Source organism: Trichoderma asperellum, chromosome 4 (assembly GCF_020647865.1).
Source record: "Trichoderma asperellum chromosome 4, complete sequence".
Taxonomy (NCBI): domain Eukaryota; kingdom Fungi; phylum Ascomycota; class Sordariomycetes; order Hypocreales; family Hypocreaceae; genus Trichoderma; species Trichoderma asperellum.
Genome location: NC_089418.1, coordinates 765,151 through 783,897, shown reverse-complemented (window position 1 = coordinate 783,897; position 18,747 = coordinate 765,151). Strand labels below are relative to the sequence as shown.

Sequence of the window (18,747 nt, the reverse complement as noted above, 5' to 3'; positions counted from 1 at the left end):
AGGCTAAGCCTCATGGGGCTCTTTTCATGCGTGGTGGAGTGAGGCGACTTTGCCAGAGAAAGAAAAGATGACCCAGAAGATCGGACCCACGGAGTCGGTCCCGGCCGAGGGATTCATTCTCGATTGTACCCGTTAATCCCAGCCTTTCTGACCCAGTTTAAGGCCTCGGGCGGCACGAGAGAAATTTCTCACGGAGCGGAGCCCTTCACCGGTAGTGCTAGTCGTTTAAGGTTTGTGATAGGTAGAATATTTTCTCTTCATTCGGGCTGGATTTGTGAAGCTGGTTTTCGTTTGGCATCACATGGCTCTGGCGATATACTCCCTCTAGACGCGGGCCCTGTACGGAGCTCATACATGCATGCATGCATGCATGCATGCAGTGTGATGTGCTGGTGCCAGGTAGTAGCTACTTCTGCAGACATCCATCGTCGCATATTCCCTTGATTATCGGCTGTTGCTGTTGCTGGACAGCATATACCTACCTCTGTATCATGCAAGGCGGACAAGGTTGGGCCAGCCACTTATAACGGATGTTACTCAGCCGCAAACAGTCGGTGAGGCGTGGCCCGACAAAGGCCGGCTTTGGACTCTTGACTCCATCGTCGGCTACTCATAGTGCCTGTAGTACACCGAACTATATGGGCTAGAAGCAGCAGTAGCAGTATTTCATTTGACTAAGCGGAGTACCTGGAGGTGGGACTGGCGGATGCTGGGGCGGGAGCTTAATATTACCATGACCTCGGAAACGAGAGAAGAGTGAGCGGAAGATAGGTGCAAAATAGAGAGGAGAGACGGGAAGCAAACTCCACGGAGAGAGGCATGCGGTGGAAAGAAAAGACCGCTGGTCTGACACGATAACTTGTAAGTGATACAGCATGTGCAATGTATTCCCACCGCTTGAGAGGTCACCTTCGCTTTCGCTTCGCTTCACTGCATTGTCGGACCAGCGCCAGCGCGTGCTTCTATGCATCATGCATGCAGAGGCTCCTCCTTCTCCTCTTCCTGTTCTCCCAAGCACGGCATGGACGTTAGAATCGTTAAAATACCCGCGCCATTACTATGCATGGTGCTCCGTAACGTGGGCTTGGATCTGCCACTGCGCATGTGCTCCCCCCATTTCTCCCATCCTTCGGCAGGTGGACGACGTAGTGGGTGACGGGCCATTGGATAACGAGGCTGTCTGACAGGGATGTCGGTCCTCGGAAACGCGGGCTGCCCCCCTGTCAGAAGGAAAAGGAAACGAGACAAGGGGCTGATCTCTGTTGAATTCTCCATTCGTCGCTGTGCGGACGCGCTATTTTGCTCGGCGGCCGCTATTGGGCCTGCCGTGGCGCCTGGCGAGTCCGAATACGCCGGCAGTCTGGCGGCACTCTTCTTGATATTTTTTTTCTTCCTCGGTGGATGGGAAAAATAGGGAAGAGAAGAGGGAGAGGGAGAAGGAGACATGAGGAAAATCGAGGAAAGGGAGAAATCAGCCGGACGAGGCCAACGGACGAATGCGAGCCCGAAGCCGTGGCGTGACTGGCAGCTTCTGTGTAGGACGACGGTGCATTGGCCGTATATACATGCAGTACTCTATACATGCACCTTGGATGGGCTCTGGGGCTAATCACTGGGCAGATGGGCGTCTCTGGCTCCATGCGGCGGACGGTCTGCAGTACCAGTTACCTGCATCTGCAACTATTCGGCCTGCGAGCTGTACTACTGTAAGCAGATGCCATCGTCTGAGCACTGCGGCCAACTTTCTGCAGCTCCTTTCCCGCTTGGCTTGGTTTCCCCTTTCCTTAGCCAGGACCGATGAGCATAATTTCCAATCATCAGTATGAATATAGCGGATAAGCAGCCTACCTAGAGCAGCACAATGCCATCACTTGACTTGGCAGCGGGAGCCGGTCTGAGGTACTCGCCATGTAGCCGAGATGTACCTGCCGGCAAAGGGAGGTGTCAACCGGAACTCTTTCTAAGCCTGGAATACTTTTTCAGCATCGGCCAAAGTGGCCTTCTTCAACACCGTCTCACTTCCCTACATGAAGGACTGCAGTTCTCCCTGCCGGCAACATTCGCACTAACTAACCAGAATCGGCCACATCTGCAACTCCTTCGGTGACGCATCAGCCCCAGGGTACATGAGCCGTACTTGGGCGATACGCCAAGGTGCAAGCGGCTCATCCGGCAACTCCATGGAGCAGCCAAGTCTGCCGACCAAGTGGCAACAGTCCGTGCTCCATAGGCACGCCCAGAAAGAGAAAATACTAACGTGGGCACTAGCCCACTGCTAATACAGTGCCTGTGGCCCTATGGGCGCAACACGCTGTGTCGAGGTGCCAACCTGATTGCCACTGCGGCGCCGCAGCTTACAGACAGCTTACCAGAACGAGTTGGTCCTCGGGCACGTTTACGAATACACGCTGACACTACGGCGAGAGAGCCAAGCCCGCCCCGTCCATCTCCATATCTATAGCTGAACACAGCCGTCCTGGGTTTCAGGTCTCACTTGTTCATAATCCCTCGAGATCCCCTTCTCTTGGCCTTGCCCTCGCACACGTCCTCATTCTGGTGGCTTTTTGGGGGTTGCTGCTCCCTGGTGTAACACAAGACGAAAAAGAAACAAAACGGCAGGAAAGACAGGAAGAAAACAATAACAGTGCAAAAAACGGCCCCGAAACAGTCCAAAAGTCCGGACCGCCGCGCAGTCTTCAAACTCCGCGCTGTTTCGGACGCGGGCTTTTCTGCTTCTCCTTCTCCTTCTCGCTACCAAACGAATCCTGTACCGGGTACACCGACAACCCCTGCCGCCCCACTAAATAAGGCCTGGTTGTGTGCAGACTGATGTACCGGTAACATAACCTGCAAGCTTCGCTGCTGCTGTCGAATCCTGCTCTCTTAGACAAACCACCACAGCAGACACAGCGAGCCATTCTCTTCTTCTTTTCCTTTGTTTTCTTTTATATTCCTCTTTTTCTCTCCCTGCCAATAACGCCCGTGCCTGGAGTACAAGGCGAAATTTCACTGCTCTACAGCCTCAGCCATCGACGGTCGACCACCTCGCAAGCTTCACACTATATGCGCCGGCCGCTTGACTCTCTCATCGCCATTCAGATCTCTATGGGCAACCGATGTTGATAACTTCACCGCTCAACGCCACTTCGCTACCAATTCCATAACCAGCGGATATACAACAGCGATCAAATCTCTCTTATCTCCCGATTTTTTTTTCTTCTGTTTTATCTCTTTGCTCTTATTGAGTGGCGTTCAATCTTACATCTCAACTCAATCTCATCCTATCCGACGACGAATACACGAATACGAGCCAACCATATAGAGACCATTTTCCTTTCTCCATTTTGTTATATACGAGCAATAACCGCTACAACTCCACACAAACTTTTCTCTTTCCTCGATTCGTATGAAGTTATAGGACACTAGAACTGCCCTGGTTCGTCCACTCGTTTCTGGTTCCAGGGCAGCGTTATAAGATCGATCTGCCTCGCCTCACTTGTACACCACTACACATATACCCAGCATGATCGTCCACTCAGGAGCGAGCCTTCATGGCCACGAATTTTCCACCCCGCAGACAGATCAACCTGCAGCCAGACGCTTTCCCTTTTTATCTGCTTTGCGACCAATGTCTGACGTCGAACCGGTATCTCATCACACAGCGCCTGCTCCCGATGCCGCAGATAGTCTCCCCGCTCGTCCGGTTTCTGTCGAGCCTGCTCACAACCCTCGTTCTTCACTTGCGACTCGACGCCGGACCACATCTGATATTGGGCACACTGTCAGATTTCGCGAGCCTCATTCCGATATTGTTGTTCACTCCAATGCTCCCAGCGAGGATGAAGAGTCGCTCGTTGGTTCCGAGGTGAGCGACCAGACAGATGCTTCCATCCGTCTCAAGAAAAGGAAGCGTGGACCACGAAGATCAGCAAAATATGCTTTAGCGTTCCCGGCACCTCAATTGCGTACCAAGCAGCGGGCATTCTTTCACATTCGGCCTCGTGTGTTGTTGCAGCTTCAGGAGCTGGGAGAGAAACGTGCGATCCCAGCGTTTGACGTTGTTCCGTCGAGTCTTATTGCGGGAACTCTGATTATCCCCGCATTAGCCAAGTCGTTCCCACGCATGTTCTATGCGAAGCCTCACCTCGGACAGAACGACCTCCTCTTAGTCCGGAGCGAAGACTATGGCATTCCACACAGCCATCATCATCATCCCCACCTTCATCACCACCATCACGATAATCCAGATAACAACAGCAAAGATCTGGACCACCAGGATGTTCTTGCCGTTGTGAGCACGACTTCGGATGACGACCATGTTGAAATAGTGTTCCAGGACGGATCGACTTGGGTTTCTAGCCGCATGGCCAATGGGTCTTACGAATTCAATCATATCAACGAGCAAGGAGAAACCGTTAAAGCTCGGTGGGTCAAGAGATCCTTGATGTCACCCCGAGCAAGTTGGGGATCTGCCAATACTGCAAGCACAACTCCCTCGTCGCCAACCACTCCTACGGCGCCAGACAGTAGATGGACTTTTAGTATCATAGACCCCTCGACTCGTAGACATCCTATCCAGGGTATTCTCAACTCTACATCCTTGGAGGTTTTTGACACATACAATACCATGTCGACATCAAGCGGCATTTACCCTCCGACACGAGGCTTTGGATCTGACATGAGCGGCATCTCAGAAGAAGATGCAACCAGCATCACAGATGAGCGGACGACACTAGAGGTGACAGAGTATAACAAGACTCTGATGCTAGCCACAGCAACTTGGGTCAGTCTCCGGCAAAGAGGCTGGCCTGCATCAGCAACACCAAAGGTTCCGCGAGTTGTGTCTCAGCGCGTAAGCTCAGGACGTTGTCTATCTCCCTCTATCGACATTCCAAGGGGGATAGATTCTCAGGTTTCGTCAGCCACCGCGGGCGTGTCGTCCCGGGATGCCTCCACTGCCGCTCAGAAGCCTGCCGCTGGTAGGATTCAGCGGGCGGTGTCTTCAGGGAGCGAATTCATGAGGAGAAGACGCGAGGCGGTAGCAGCGTCAGCAGCATCCAGCTTTGCACAGAGAGAAGCTGTGGAGAAACTTGGAGACCTCGAGGTTTCGGAGGAGGAAACACCAACTTGCCGCGTTCGAATACGGCGGTTCACACATAAGATATTTCACCACTCGAGGAGTCAACGGGTCTCGTAGCATGTATGCATGTGCATAGGTATATTTTGATGGACATTTTGGCGGCGCTTTGCCATTTATATCACGGTTATGGACTTGCATCTATCCAATTAGGCTTTTGGGTATCGGAGTTACCATTTTTATGTTCCTTTGTACATATTTAACGATTGAAAGACCAAGTAAATAAGCAATAATGGATAAACAAATTTATCCAGAAACACCTGTCTGACTACATAGATGTCTGCATTTATTTTGACCATGTTTGGTATATGCGAACAATGCATCACGAGCTACCATCACACGGGTTTGCCTGAGCCCCGATGTTGCTTTACTGGGGGCAGTGAATCTAGTGTTGCTTGGCATTTTCTAGCTGCAGCAATCGGTTCTGGGCAAATTTGGCTTGAGCAGTGATTCAGAATGGGCGACTTAATTAAGTGAGCATTGATGTTGCTATGATCTAGGGTAGGTATGGTATGTAGTGACGATACATGTGTCGACGCTAAAGAAGGAAAAAAGCAGATATTTGGTATCACTTATGTCAAATAGCTTGTTCAAGCATACATTTCGAGCAGTATGAATCAATGCACAGATCTATATCTACTTAACATATAGGTAGCATCCATGAATATCTAGCTTGAGGGATCTTTCTATAAAAGCCGACAAAAATTAGCCAGCCGTAGCTCACGCAGTTTCAGGTCCAATTTGCCCTAAAATTGCAGATTCTCTCACATCTCACAGAGAAGTCCTCTTTGTTCATAACTTCTGCTCTCAAGGTAGTCACTTCAGATGGACCGTGTCTGCTCGACTTGCAACCGCAACAAAGCACGGTCATCATATAGGCCTAACGAGTGGCACAAGGGCCCCGGCCTGTCGCAATGCACAAGTTGCCTCCATGGACACGCACCCGATAACTCATCAAGTCGGTACTCCAGCAGCGGCAGATACAACAAATCCAATTCAGTTCTTGTCTCAGAATCTGCTCTAGAAAAGCCTTTTGCTCAAGGTGCTTTCCGCTTGGTAGCTAAAGGAATCTATATCTCAGGTCCTCGTCAAGGCGAAGATTGTGTTATTAAGTGGTTTAAATCTGACGTTGTGTTCTCAGATACCTATTTCACTCTCGATATCAAAGCTGTCAATAAGGCTTTGGAGATTGTTGACAAGTTTAATAAGCTGAACCTGATTAACAAGGTTATTAAAGTTAATGTTCCCGAAGTATGGCATTTTACAGACGATAGCCCTGCCGAGCGGGCTGGCCAACGATATTTGTGCGAGCCTTTTATCCAAAACTACCAAAAGTTCAATAGCAATACTGGATGGAACGATAGTTCTATACCCTGGGGGAAGGTGATGCAAGCCCTGAGCCATTTCAGCTACCACATATCAGGAGGGAAATACGTCCTGTGCGACCTCCAAGGCGGAATTTATCGACACGGGGCCGTTCTCTCCGATCCAGCCATCCTATCCCGGAGTCGAGACTACGGCGTGACTGATCTTGGTTCAGATGGCATCAGCTCATTCTTCAGGCAGCATACCTGTAACGACTACTGCCGCTCTGGCTGGATTAAACCCGATAATCCGACTCGACGGTTCAACCCAGTCCGGGGCACGACCATGATCAGGCATGCTGTGCCCGCGCGTATTTCCAGACCCTGAGAGACGAGATTTTTTTTTTTTGGCTAGCTGATGCTGTACTAGGACTGATCCTGAGAGTTTCATCAAGACTAATGGCGTGGCTGATGTATTTTTAAATCTGCTAATGGAGGATTTCAAATTGTTGGCATTTAGCCGTAGCCCTGGGACTTGGCTGCAGCTGTAGTATGTCGACGTGTGAATGCCGGCAGTTTTGAGGTCTGTTATTTTCTACTACATGTAGTTTTGGTTTTATCAAAAATAAATCTTAGTTGAGAATTGCCAAGCGTGTCAACTTTGTCAGATTTCTCTTTTCTCAACTGCAAGTAATTCCCGAATCTGCTCGTATGGAATACACGCACTGGCTTACTGTATGGAGTAGGCATTGAAGGAGCTATAAACGGTTTGAGGCGTCGAGGTGGGGCTCGCCGGCGGGAGGCAGGCTGCCGGCTACTGACGTGTCCAAGTGCCGTGACGGAGGTGACTGCGGAGGTGCGGAGGTACAGGCTGGAGTATGGCCAGACGTACGCCGGGCGAGGTACTGGTGATCAATTGCGGCCTCATCGCCAATCGTAGTAATATTCGGACAGACTGACTAATGCTGCAGCTTCGGGGAATGCAGCTCATGCTGGTCCGTCGGCGAATGGCAGGCACTCAGTGCTGCCACTCAGTGCAGCACTCTGTTTGTTGACCTGACCGAAGCTTCACTTTAGCGGCCGCGTTAGCCACTGCTACCTGGGAGCCGCCTGTCACGGCCTTTTCTAGGTGCAGCCAGCGCTGTTTGCTCTGCTGGCGGATGTCGTTGATCTCAATTCGAGCTGGTGGCACCACCCCGTAATTTCTGCATGTTAGCACCAGTAGCCTGGTGGTTGCATTAGGCCCTCGACTGCGTGTCGTAATACCTCCCATTGGAAACCGACCTGGCCCTTTATTTCCGCCCCAGCTTTCCCACTAGCATCAGCATCATCGAATTGCATCAGTACCGGATACCACATATTGCTTCGTCTTTTCTTGCCAGCATTTTACTGTTCCGCTACCTGCTCTTCGCCCGTCCGCCCTGCTGCGGATTTCCCCATGGGTAGCCGCAGCGCCCGTTGTTGTTCCTGAACCTGAGCCGTTGCCCAAGAGCTTCGGTCGGTTTTGCGTGCCAGCCGAAACCCCTCTCGCCCGCGTTTGGATTTCTCAGCCTGGCCTCGTGAGCAGGGGAGCACAACAAAGACGCAAAGACAGAGCACCAGCAGGCCATGGACGAGAATATCGGCCCCAGCCATGAAGGCCCAGCGGCCGGCCTGTCTGCCAGCGCGGCGTCACACCTCATGACCAGCTTCGCCGCCTACGAGCCCATTTCGCGTGCCACAACGCCCGGCCTGCCCTTTTCCAAATCCGACGACGACGACAAGAAGCGATACCGCCCCCGAACCTTTGCATACTTCCAGCTGCTGCCGTTTGAGGTCGAGGAGGAGGCCCAGCGAGATGCTGCTCTCCAGGGCATCCTCAAGCAGCTCTACATCGCCATCCAGGCCGAGGACTTTTCGCCCGGTGCGCTGCACTGGACCAGAGAGCTCCAGGGATGGCTGAATCTCAAATTCGAGATGACGAGGGACCTTAGGGCCAAGCTGGCCAAGCTGTATTACTCGCTGGCTCTGGCTCCTGGCATTGATGCCAGTGCTGCAGATCGCTTTCTGCGCATGGTCCTCACTCTCACGAGGTACGTTGGAACTGAGATGTGGCCAGCAGCATGCTTATGGACGAACTGACTGACTGACTGGCATTCAACTCTAGAAAGAACCACTATCTGAAACCTGGCGAAGACCTGACCCTCGACTGGAGACCACTTTGGGGAGAGGTCAAGGCATGGGCCCTCCCCTCTGAGGTGGCAGCACATCAAGCGAACCGAAGACGATCTGCAAAGCAGCTCTTGAAGCTGACCGTTCACGCACACACATACTTCGACCCCAAAGACAGGCTGACGATGCTGCAAGAATTCCTGCCCTACTTCAGCACAAACGACCTGCAGAACGCTTTTGTGGTGGTGGGAGCTCTCAACAGCCTTTTGCCCAGCCATCCTGCCCCAGAGTCTGAAGTAGGATCGCACCCGGCCAACTTCTTCCCAACTCTCTTCCACTTGTGGTCCCTGGTCAATCGATCGAAAGTCGTTGATGTGGCCTTTATCGACTTGTTTTCTCGGATAGCGAGGGATCACAGCCACTGCTCCTATGTCCCCTTTGGAGAGCATGGCATTTTCACAAAAGCCCAATCTGACCTCATCTTCACAGCAATTCTTAGATTGACCCAGATTCCCGTTGGACAAGCCAACTCTCCTTACACACCCCTCGACTATATGGCTGGAACGGGTCTGTACTTCGAAAAGGATAAGAAGAAATACCCAATCGCCTATATGATAGCTCGATTGATCGTAAGCTCATTGTCTCCTGCCTGCTGCGACCATGAAGAGTCCATCATGTCGAGTTTGGAAGGTCTTATGGATTCTATCGATACCTTCTTCCACCCCTCCAATCAAGGCAACTGGTCAGGTATGCTCGGCCAACTTGTGCTCTATTTGACCGATGGATTTGTGTCCCGGTGGAACCGCGAACAGAGCTCAGAGCTGGACATCCCGTATGAGCGAAAGATCAACGATGCTTTGAAAAAGCGATTCGTGAATTCGCTCAAAGAAGTTACTTTCATGGGCTTGTTCTCGAAAAGTACCCGAGTTGCGCAGTGCTATTACAACACGCTGCAAGGGTTGGCCTATCTTGAGCCTGACCTGGTCCTCCCGGGAGCGCTTCAGCGCTTCTACCCAAGTCTTCAAGGTTTGGTTGAGGTTCATCGGACTACGTCTAGTTTGAACGGCTTGCAAATGATTGCCAACATCATGTCAAAGCTAAAGGGCTACCGTTGTCACATTACTGCCCTATTGGCCTTGGCCCTTCCAGGAATTGACGCCAACGATCTCAATAAAACGCAGTACACTCTGCACTTCATCCAGGCCGTGGCATACAGCATTCCCATCGTTCCACTCACGAGTGGCGAGAGCCATATTCACGACACGAATTTGGCCATGGAGTGGGTACAGGGCGAGATGGACCGCATGGAGCTTGAAGGCCAAAATGTAAAGATTGACTACAATTCTGAGCTTAGTGATGAAGATGAAGCAAACATCCTACGATCTTCGACTGCCGGATTTGGAGAATTCATCATCACACTCTTGGGTAAAGTTTTCACTTTGCTAGAGAACCTCCCCGATGCCAACCAGGTCCGTGGAGGAACGCCGGAGGATAGCGTTGTGAATGCCCTACCGGCTGCTCTCTCTCCTCTATTTGCATCCATGTCTCCGGATCTTTTCGACATTACCCTGGACAAGATTGCCACCTTTGTCTCCTCACACGTCGTCCACCAAGCGCGGGATGCCATGGCTTGGATTCTGAATGCGCTCTGTAAAGTCAACCCGGAGAAGACACTTAAGGTGTTCATTCCCATGCTTGTGGTCAATATTCGAAACGAAATCGACTTCAACCACGCAGCTTCTGATCGTACCAGCGGGACAGACTATTTACCTAGAGATCGAGCTCTAGTATGGCATGTCACTATGCTTGCCATGGCTGTGGTGCATGTTGGCCGCGAGGTCCTCAATTATAAAGATGAGCTGCTTGGAATCGCACAGTACATGCAAGAAAAATGCCGCGGTCTGCCAACCATTCTCGTTTCCAACTATATCCATCATCTGTTGCTCAACCTTACGCACACTTATCCTATCGACCATGCCTTGTATGAGCCTGACGTTATCAAGAGAGGCCTTGATGTCACCGATTGGGGCAAAACTACTGCTCCTGCTGACCTTACCATCAAGTGGCACCAACCGTCTCCGCCGGAGATTGAATTTGCCGTTGAGCTTTTCGCCTCACAGACTAAGTCAGCCGCTGAGCAGCTGGAACTTTTGCTAAGTGATGATCCGCCAGTGAGCCGAAAAGGCAAGAACAAGGAGTGGTCCGATGAGGTTTCTCGGCTGATGCAGCAAATTCGACTGGTTACCAGCGGCATGGCCACCATGTTCGACCCCAAGCGAGCATCGGGAGAGACAGCCAAGAAAGACACTGGCAACGCCGATGTTGATATGGATGTCGATGTAGAAGAAGAATCAGAGGATGTCATGGTGGACGACGAGCCCCTTGCGGAGGTATCTGAAGATGAAGAGTTGCGTCCTCAGTATAGATACAAAGCTGGATATCTTCTTAGCCCGAGTGACCCTGTGTATGAGCGCATCCATGATTTGCGAGAGCAGCTTGGTCAGCTGCTAACAAGGGCACACACGTTCTTCACTCAAAATGAGCCGGATGATGTCGAGTGCTTCACTACATTATACACTGCGTACCGGACGTGGATTACAGACGTCGGCATCGAGCGATCAGCTCATCCGCTGGAACGACACTTGCGGCTATATAAGTGTGATATCGCTGCCTTCAAGATTAAAGGCTTGAGAAAAGTTTATCCTCGACCTTTGCTCATCAAGCGTGCAGAGGCATACCAAATGCTGCGCATGAAACACAATGCATCGGCTCGGCAGAAGAGCGAATTAGACAAGCGCTTGTTACTGGACCTGGCAGAATCCTGTCTCTCTTCATACGCAGATGTGCGCCGCGTTGCCCAGAGCTCGCAGGACTCGTCACTCAAGGTGCTTATCGGTGGTAAACCCCTGGTTATCCCCGTCCTCCTGGACGGTTTCAAGAAGGCTATTGAAGAGAACGACCATGACAGGATTAAGGGTGCCATGTATTCTCTGTTTTTTACGTCGCTTTTGAGAACATTGACTAGAGACTGGAGATTTGCCCCCGTAGCGATGCGCCTCTACATAGAGACAGCAGGCATTGACAAACCCTCTATACAGAATCTCGGATCCTCTGCCATCTATTCATTGATTGAATTCGGCAAATCATTTGAAAGGGCCATTCTGGTTGACGACGCACTAGTAAACACAATCAAACCTGACGACGACGTATCTTCTGCCATCCGCAGTCGCCACCAATTCATACTAAATAGGCGCGAAAGGGTCGAATCTTCCAAGGCGGACCTCGGACTAGAGCTGACGAAGCTGGCAAAGGGGGCACATTGGAAAATTGCGACACGATGCGCCGTTTTTGCAACCAACCTGTGCCTTCGATTCGACACAATCGCTCCAGAAGAATTCGTTGACCTGGTCGCGACTGGAACCAACGACCCACATCCGGGACTGAGGAACTACTATCTCACTGCTTTTACTTCGCTGTTTACGACTATTGATATGCGAGCCGTCTATGATCATGACTATCGCAATTATCTATCGGAAAAGGAAGTGGAGAACAGAAACAAGATCCAGGTTCCCGTGGACAAGGGCGATGCTGAGTTCACAAAGAAGTTTCTGGATGCTTTCCAAGCGCCTCCTGAGGAAGCCGAGTACATGGTAGACTTCGACCATCCTGGATGGCTGGTATGGGGCAAGACCTTTACTGCATATCGCGCACGCCCGAAGCATTTTGACAGCTACGATGACACTGAACGAGCAGTGCGCGACCAGGTCGGCAGGATCTTGACCAGGGAATGGTTTTCCCAATGTTTCGAATACCTCAAGCAAGAGCCTCGGGATGCTACTAATGACAGATTTCGTATGAACAATGTCTACCTGCTAATGCACGTATTTGACCTGATGCACTATGGTCGAACGGCTGCCACTTTGGATGACATCAAGGAGCTCACCATGGAAATCTATGGCGACGGCAACGATAAACACCAGCATCGTGCGACTGCGGAGATCATCGGTGCGCTGCTAGGTGGATCCAGCGATGATCCGCCGGAAATACGCAACAAGGTTTGGGCGTTCGCTGCGCCAGTGATGCTAAAAGTCATTGAGGAAGCTCTGACGCCGGAAAACCTACAATATTGGTTAACTTGCCTCCATCTTATCCTCGACTCCAAAGACCCACGTCGATCTCATGAAATTGTGGACGAACTCAAGTCATTCCGACTTGACATGTCTTCAAACGCTGCTTTCAAGGAGTCTTCCAAGGTCCAGTTGCTTGAATTTGTCATAGCTGATGCTGGATGGCATTTCCGTTACGAGAAGCCCATTTTGGAAGACTTTTTGGCTCACATAGACCACCCCTACAAAGCTGTGCGCGAAGCTATCGGTCGGGTTTTGTCTGTAATCTACAAAACGAGATACTACGAAGCATTCGAGAATGTTAATGCTCTGTTAGAAGCTAACAAGCAGGCCTCATCGATTGGGCTAAGACCGTATGAACTCTCTGATGAACTGAAGACTACGATGAAGGACGTATTTGATCGGCTCGAGAAATGGCGCCTTGAGCGAGTTCCGGGACAACAGGAGCAATCTGCATACACATGCGGATCCAAGTCTGTACTAGTGTGGCTGGATTGTACGCTGTCATCACATGAATGCACTCAATTGGTGCCATTCTTTGCGACACCGTTTATGGACCAGCTGCTACACATGATGGATGTCAAGGAAGACCCTGAACTTATGAAACTCGCATACCACGTATATCGACACCTCCCCAATATTCCCTTCCGTGACGGAGAGGATGCTGAATTCATCGATGGGCTTGTTAAAATTGGCAGAACGGCCAGCAGTTGGCATCAGCGATTGCGAGCTCTGGTCAATATGCAAGTCATTTACTTCCGTCGCATTTTCCTGACAGAGGGGCGAGAGCGCGATATCTTATTCAACAACGTGTCGGACATGCTTGGTGATTCTCAGCTCGAGGTTCGAGCATGCGCAGCGACGACGCTTGCTGGAATGATCCGCTGTTCTCCGGGCCGCATCCGAGATCCCCTGATTGTGCGCCTTAAGCGTCGCTTCGAGATCGAACTAGATCAAAACCCGATGCCCAAACGTGGCCCTAAACTCTCTGGAACTGAAACGCCCGTCGACATACATAAGCAGATCAACAGGAGACACGCTGCAGTCCTGGGTCTGGGTGCTTTAATCGAGGCTTTCCCGTACGCCACACCACCGCCGAAGTGGATGCCAGAGGTATTGGCAACTGTGGCTCGACGAGCTGCGGGCGACCCAGGCGTCGTCGGCAAAGCTGCCAAGGGGATACTCAGCGAATTCAAAAAGACGAGGCAGGATAGCTGGACTGTTGATCAAAAGGTAAGTGAACGCACTGGCTGGCCCATATATTTCTGCGCGTCGACACAGAAAGACAAAGAGAAAGATGCTAACTATCTTTGACAGTATTTTACTCAAGACCAACTGGAGGACTTGGAAGGAGTTTTGTGGAAGAGCTATTTTGCTTAATTACATTTCTCTCTTAATCTTCTCTTTCTCGGGAAAATCATGGAAAGGAGGCTGTTGGTAATTGTAGGCATGATTCGACTGCAGATTTCAAGGGTTCGGCATCAAGTCTCTGGAAGAGTATGCCATTTTTGGTAGAAATCAGGATTTCGGAAATGGGCATAAAGCATGGGGCTGGACGGGATAGGATGAGCTCGCCACTTTGGGTAGAAAGAGGGTAACTGCATAGGCTTTTTGTTCACCTCATGTAAGAAAGAATGGTTTACCTTTTCTCCTCCTCCCCGCTCTTGTGCTTGTGGACAAGACTTCTGTAAGCAGTAGTTTGAGGGTTGTGAGGTGATGAGAGAAAGGGAAGCAAGTGGCTTCCCAGAGAAAGCAAGGGTAAAGACTCACTAGTAGAGTCTGGCCTGATAGCCAGGTAGATGAAATTCACATGAAGCGGCGCATCGTAGAGAATCGCGTGGCTGAAAAGCCTTAATATAAGCTATGGCCTTGGTAACTTTCGTTCAGGTGGAGCTTTGCCATTCGCTAACGCCGAGTCAAATCGCACTTTGAAGAGTCAAAATATTTCCAGGTATAAATAACGAGACCATCCCTGTATTGTTTATTGATTTAGAGCTTATTTCAAAATCACCAAACCAAAGCACTGTGCCCGACTTGGTCTACCGACAATGGATTTCCTTGCTCTCTGTGAGGAGCTCGCTGCGAATGTTGCGGCCTTTAATGTTGCTGACAACGACTCGCACGTCTCTGATTCCGATCTGTCGACGTGGCAGGCTTTATTCGGTTTCTCGTTGGACGAAGCGGTCAAAGTAATCCGGGATTGGAGAGCCGATTTCACTCGTCTGACCATATCGCAAGCAGCATGGCTTCTAGTCGAAGAGGCGAAGATGGCTGAAGGGTACAACAAAGAATCCTATGAATATAGTCTGTGGAGGGCACAAATGGTCGAAAAGCGGTCGCGTGCGTCAAAAACCCTTCTAGTGGCCAAGAATGGGGAAGCCAAATACCTTGTCAAGCTGGAACACGACTCTCCCCTATCAACAGACTCAGCAGAATTGATTCGCTGCCTCCCCAAGAAGCCTAGAATTCTTACTGGTCTAGACGACGATGGCAAAACGACTCAATTCTGTCTGTTATCTGACAGCCAGAAAGCAGAATTCCTTGACGCCCTCTTTAAGGCGCGTCCTTTCTACGAACCGACGTTGATTCGTGCATCTGTCGCGTCGAAAGACCCATCTTCAACAACCCTGTATCCGACACTCGGAGTTGACACTACCCTCCCGCAGTTCCGATTAGACAAAAACAAGTCAGAGAATAACATTTCTTCTAATTTCTTCTCCTCCGCCAGACCAGCGCAAGATGAATATCCAGTCTGGTATTTCTTCTATGGCACCCTTGCCGATGCCGGCATTCTCTCTCGTATCATAGGCTCTAGCGAGGAGCAAAATTCCATCACATATAAACGTGCTAGTGTTCAGCGAGGACGGCTCTGTACATTGAATGAGAAATACTGGGCGTTGGTGGATGCGGAGCAACAGTCGAAAGTCGACGGGTGGGCATATCTGGTGAAGAACCAGCACGAGGAAGATTCACTTCGAGTGTACGAGACAGGAATATATGAAGTGGTCAGATGCACAATGGAACTTATGGATGAGAAACAAATCTTCATCCAAGGACTCACGTTTAGGCTTGCTTAGTTATTTGATCTTTGTCACGTATCTACCCATTTCGTTCTATTTGAATATCATGATACCGCTACGCTTTTAAATCACCGTGTTATTAGATCAGTGCACTTTATTATTTTAGTTTTTTGGTAGATAGATGACATATCCTACGGCATCCTTTCAAAATGGAAATGTTGTAAACTATTCTATTGAGACTGTCCAACCGATGCCGTAGCTACTCTCTTTTACACGTATAGTAGCATGAGCCGCAGGTGCGTCGAAGGCTTATAGATAGATTGCGGATAGTTGGAGAGACATAAAAATGAGTCGGCATTTGACACTTTGTTCCAGATACTATTCTCTCTCATCGATTCTAGGCAAAGCATCCCTAGGAGCAACAATCATCTTAAAAATAAAGGAAGCCATATATATAAAGGCCAAAGTGCTAAGTCGGGAGATTACGATTTCTCTTTCATATTCTTTTTCTCTGTTGAGTGACAATTAGCCAGAATACTCGGCGAGTAGAGCATCGATATATGCATAAGCGGGAGGCGCTCTACCATGAGTCTCGTGCCAGGATTGAATTCAGAGCTCTAACATCCTCTGGGGCAACTACAGTCTGAATGGTAGCCGTAGGATTTGCAGCATAAAGAGAAAGTACTGAGCTTCTTTCTAATTTGGTGAGCTGGGCATTGGTTGCCATCAGGGGTGCCTCCAGAGTTACGACAGCAGTCCTCAGTGACGCGAACATTAACACCCGTAGAGGAGTGGCACTGGCAGGCATGAACAGAGGCGAAAATGGCAGCCACAGCGAAGATGGAAGCAAAGAATCTCATCTTGGCCTAAATTAGATGTGAAATAGGTGAATATGGCGATTATGAGTCTTGTAGTACTGTTGGTTGAGAGTAAAGATCGGGTTTGTTGGTGATTCTGGGTTCGCTCGTGGGGGACGACAGTTCTTTTTATACTTGGGCTTTAAAGCTGCAGAATCATGTATATTTCTTTTCTTTTTTGGTGTCTCTCACAGTATGTTAATCACATCGGCTTAGCTCTCATGATCCTCCGGCAGAGCTTATTGTTGGCCCTTGGCAAACAGCCGGCTGCTAATGGCCACGGACCAAGTTGTATTCCAACTCATTCATACAAGGCGTTACTCGGCGAATTTAAATGAAATTTGAGTGTTATGCGAATAAAACCACAGCCAACAGCAAACAAGCAGAAGTCATTATCTCAATACTAGCTTATAAAAGAAGGATGTCCGGAACTAATATGGCTAACGGCCTTCTTGTTGGAACAAGTAATGAATCACTGATATTTCGAAAGCCCCTTTTCACCAACCGTGTCAAATGGTGTATCAAATTCACAGCAAACAACTTCGCACTAAGAGGTATCCTTGCCATTTTTGCCACTCACCATATATAACATCTCTAGGAAAGCAAATCATGATTTTTACTATATTAACTTCCTAAATCCCTGCCCAAGATAGAATAATCAAGCCTTAGTTACCACTCAGGTGATTTCCTTGTTCTGTGACGAGGAACTCATGCATAGGGCATCGGCTCCATTAATTGATATCGCACGATCCGATATACAACGCTGGGTAGTATCTCGGTCTTCTCGGTCTTCTCGGCTTATATCTGAGATAATTAGCTGGCTCTTGTTACTTTTCCCCATTAAGTACGTTAAATGGCATGGTGAAGAAGCCACTGGTCGAAGTTTGCCATTTCAGGCTCAAGTTGAATATGGCATCATCTCCTGCTGGATTATCCTCGTGCCATTGCTGCTGCAACGATTCTTGGCCAAAAAAGCTCTGAATATTTTAAAGGACTTTTACCAGGCATACCTTAATTTGACGCTTCTTCTTGGTAGTTGACAGCCTGCTTTGACACAAATCTTGCTTTTCGTCTAGGGGAAGTGGGCGCCAGAAGTCAGAAGTTCAGATTTAGGGGTAAGATATGCAATAACAAAATGAAGCACCATTGTTAACGTCTTTCTCTCTGTATATACGCTTAATTATTATTCTTATACTTTACTAAGCTTAGCACAGGCGGTTATTAAGCTCTTTGCTTGGCTTATTGCTTACGGAATGCTGTGTCCAAAGCCTCTACTAGAAGACGTCTTGGGCCAAGTTATTTATTGATATGACGATTGATATTGCATCTCAAACCCTGCAAGTTATTACGCTTTATTACTACTGCTACTTGTACTATAAGTATTGCTGGTCGGTTTTGTGCCATTCAATCTGAACACAATGTCGCTAGCCAGTGCAGCCAGAGCTTTGGCCTGGAGTTTTATCACGACATTGGATCGTTTACCCTTCTTTGTATTTAAATACTTTTACAAACATGCTAATATACTCAGGCTGGGCAAACCTGCGGGGTAGCAGCAGTGATCATCAAGATATTTTCTATCTTCGCTACTCGCAGCCAATTCATACAGCACTTTTAGGAGAAGCCCTCTGTCTTATTGTTGATTCGGAATGTAAGATAGCCTAGCCACAATTCCAGAACGCTCATTGGAACCATCATTCGGCGAGCAAATGCTGGATTTCACAATTTACTTCTACGACCACCGAGATTTTACACAGATGCCTGCAAAGAATACCGCCGCAGATACGATGTGGAGCCTTCGCCGGGTCTTCAAAGGTGATTCGAATATTCCCAATCTCTCGGTTCAGAAATCTTTGACGATTTTGACATCGCGGAAGAGTTTCTTAGTCTATTATAGAGTCTAAATAGAAGTCCATCCCGTGGCAGAATCAACAGAGGCAATGCGCTACGAACATTGTATGCCGATAGCCACATAGCGGGAGTTGGTTGGCTGCTTTGCCTAAAAGTGTGGCAGAGGTTTAAAAAAACAAAATAGGTAGTTGAGCCAGGCCAGTCAGCGCCGTAAGGATGAGGTGGAGGTTACTGGAAGAGTATATTAAAGAAAATGTGGAAAGCATTATAAAATTGACATAAAGCCATCCATATCTTCACAAT

At 49.4% G+C, this 18,747-nt stretch overlaps 4 protein-coding genes across 4 annotated transcripts; all 4 read left to right on the top strand.

The window, feature by feature from the left end:
- The first annotated feature begins 2,515 nt into the window (after positions 1 to 2,515).
- Positions 2,516 to 5,836, top strand: TrAFT101_006635 (uncharacterized protein). Its single transcript, XM_024910034.2, has one exon. The coding sequence runs from the start codon at positions 3,524 to 3,526 to the stop codon at positions 5,195 to 5,197; it is 1,674 nt and encodes a 557-aa protein (XP_024758296.1). The 5' UTR covers positions 2,516 to 3,523; the 3' UTR covers positions 5,198 to 5,836.
- A 126-nt stretch (positions 5,837 to 5,962) lies between these two features.
- TrAFT101_006634 (uncharacterized protein) lies at positions 5,963 to 6,924 on the top strand (the record flags this gene model as incomplete). The annotated part of the gene is made up of 2 exons (XM_024910033.2): positions 5,963 to 6,812; positions 6,872 to 6,924. The coding sequence occupies 2 exons, from the start codon at positions 5,963 to 5,965 to the stop codon at positions 6,922 to 6,924; spliced, it is 903 nt and encodes a 300-aa protein (XP_024758295.2).
- A 605-nt stretch (positions 6,925 to 7,529) lies between these two features.
- TrAFT101_006633 (uncharacterized protein) lies at positions 7,530 to 14,645 on the top strand. Its single transcript, XM_024900646.2, has 3 exons — positions 7,530 to 8,513; positions 8,588 to 13,952; positions 14,037 to 14,645. The coding sequence occupies exons 1-3, from the start codon at positions 8,050 to 8,052 to the stop codon at positions 14,097 to 14,099; spliced, it is 5,892 nt and encodes a 1,963-aa protein (XP_024758294.1). The 5' UTR covers positions 7,530 to 8,049; the 3' UTR covers positions 14,100 to 14,645.
- Positions 14,646 to 14,767: 122 nt separating this feature from the next.
- On the top strand, positions 14,768 to 15,796 carry TrAFT101_006632 (uncharacterized protein; the record flags this gene model as incomplete). The annotated part of the gene is made up of 1 exon (XM_024900712.2): positions 14,768 to 15,796. The coding sequence occupies one exon, from the start codon at positions 14,768 to 14,770 to the stop codon at positions 15,794 to 15,796; it is 1,029 nt and encodes a 342-aa protein (XP_024758293.2).
- Positions 15,797 to 18,747: the final 2,951 nt, after the last annotated feature.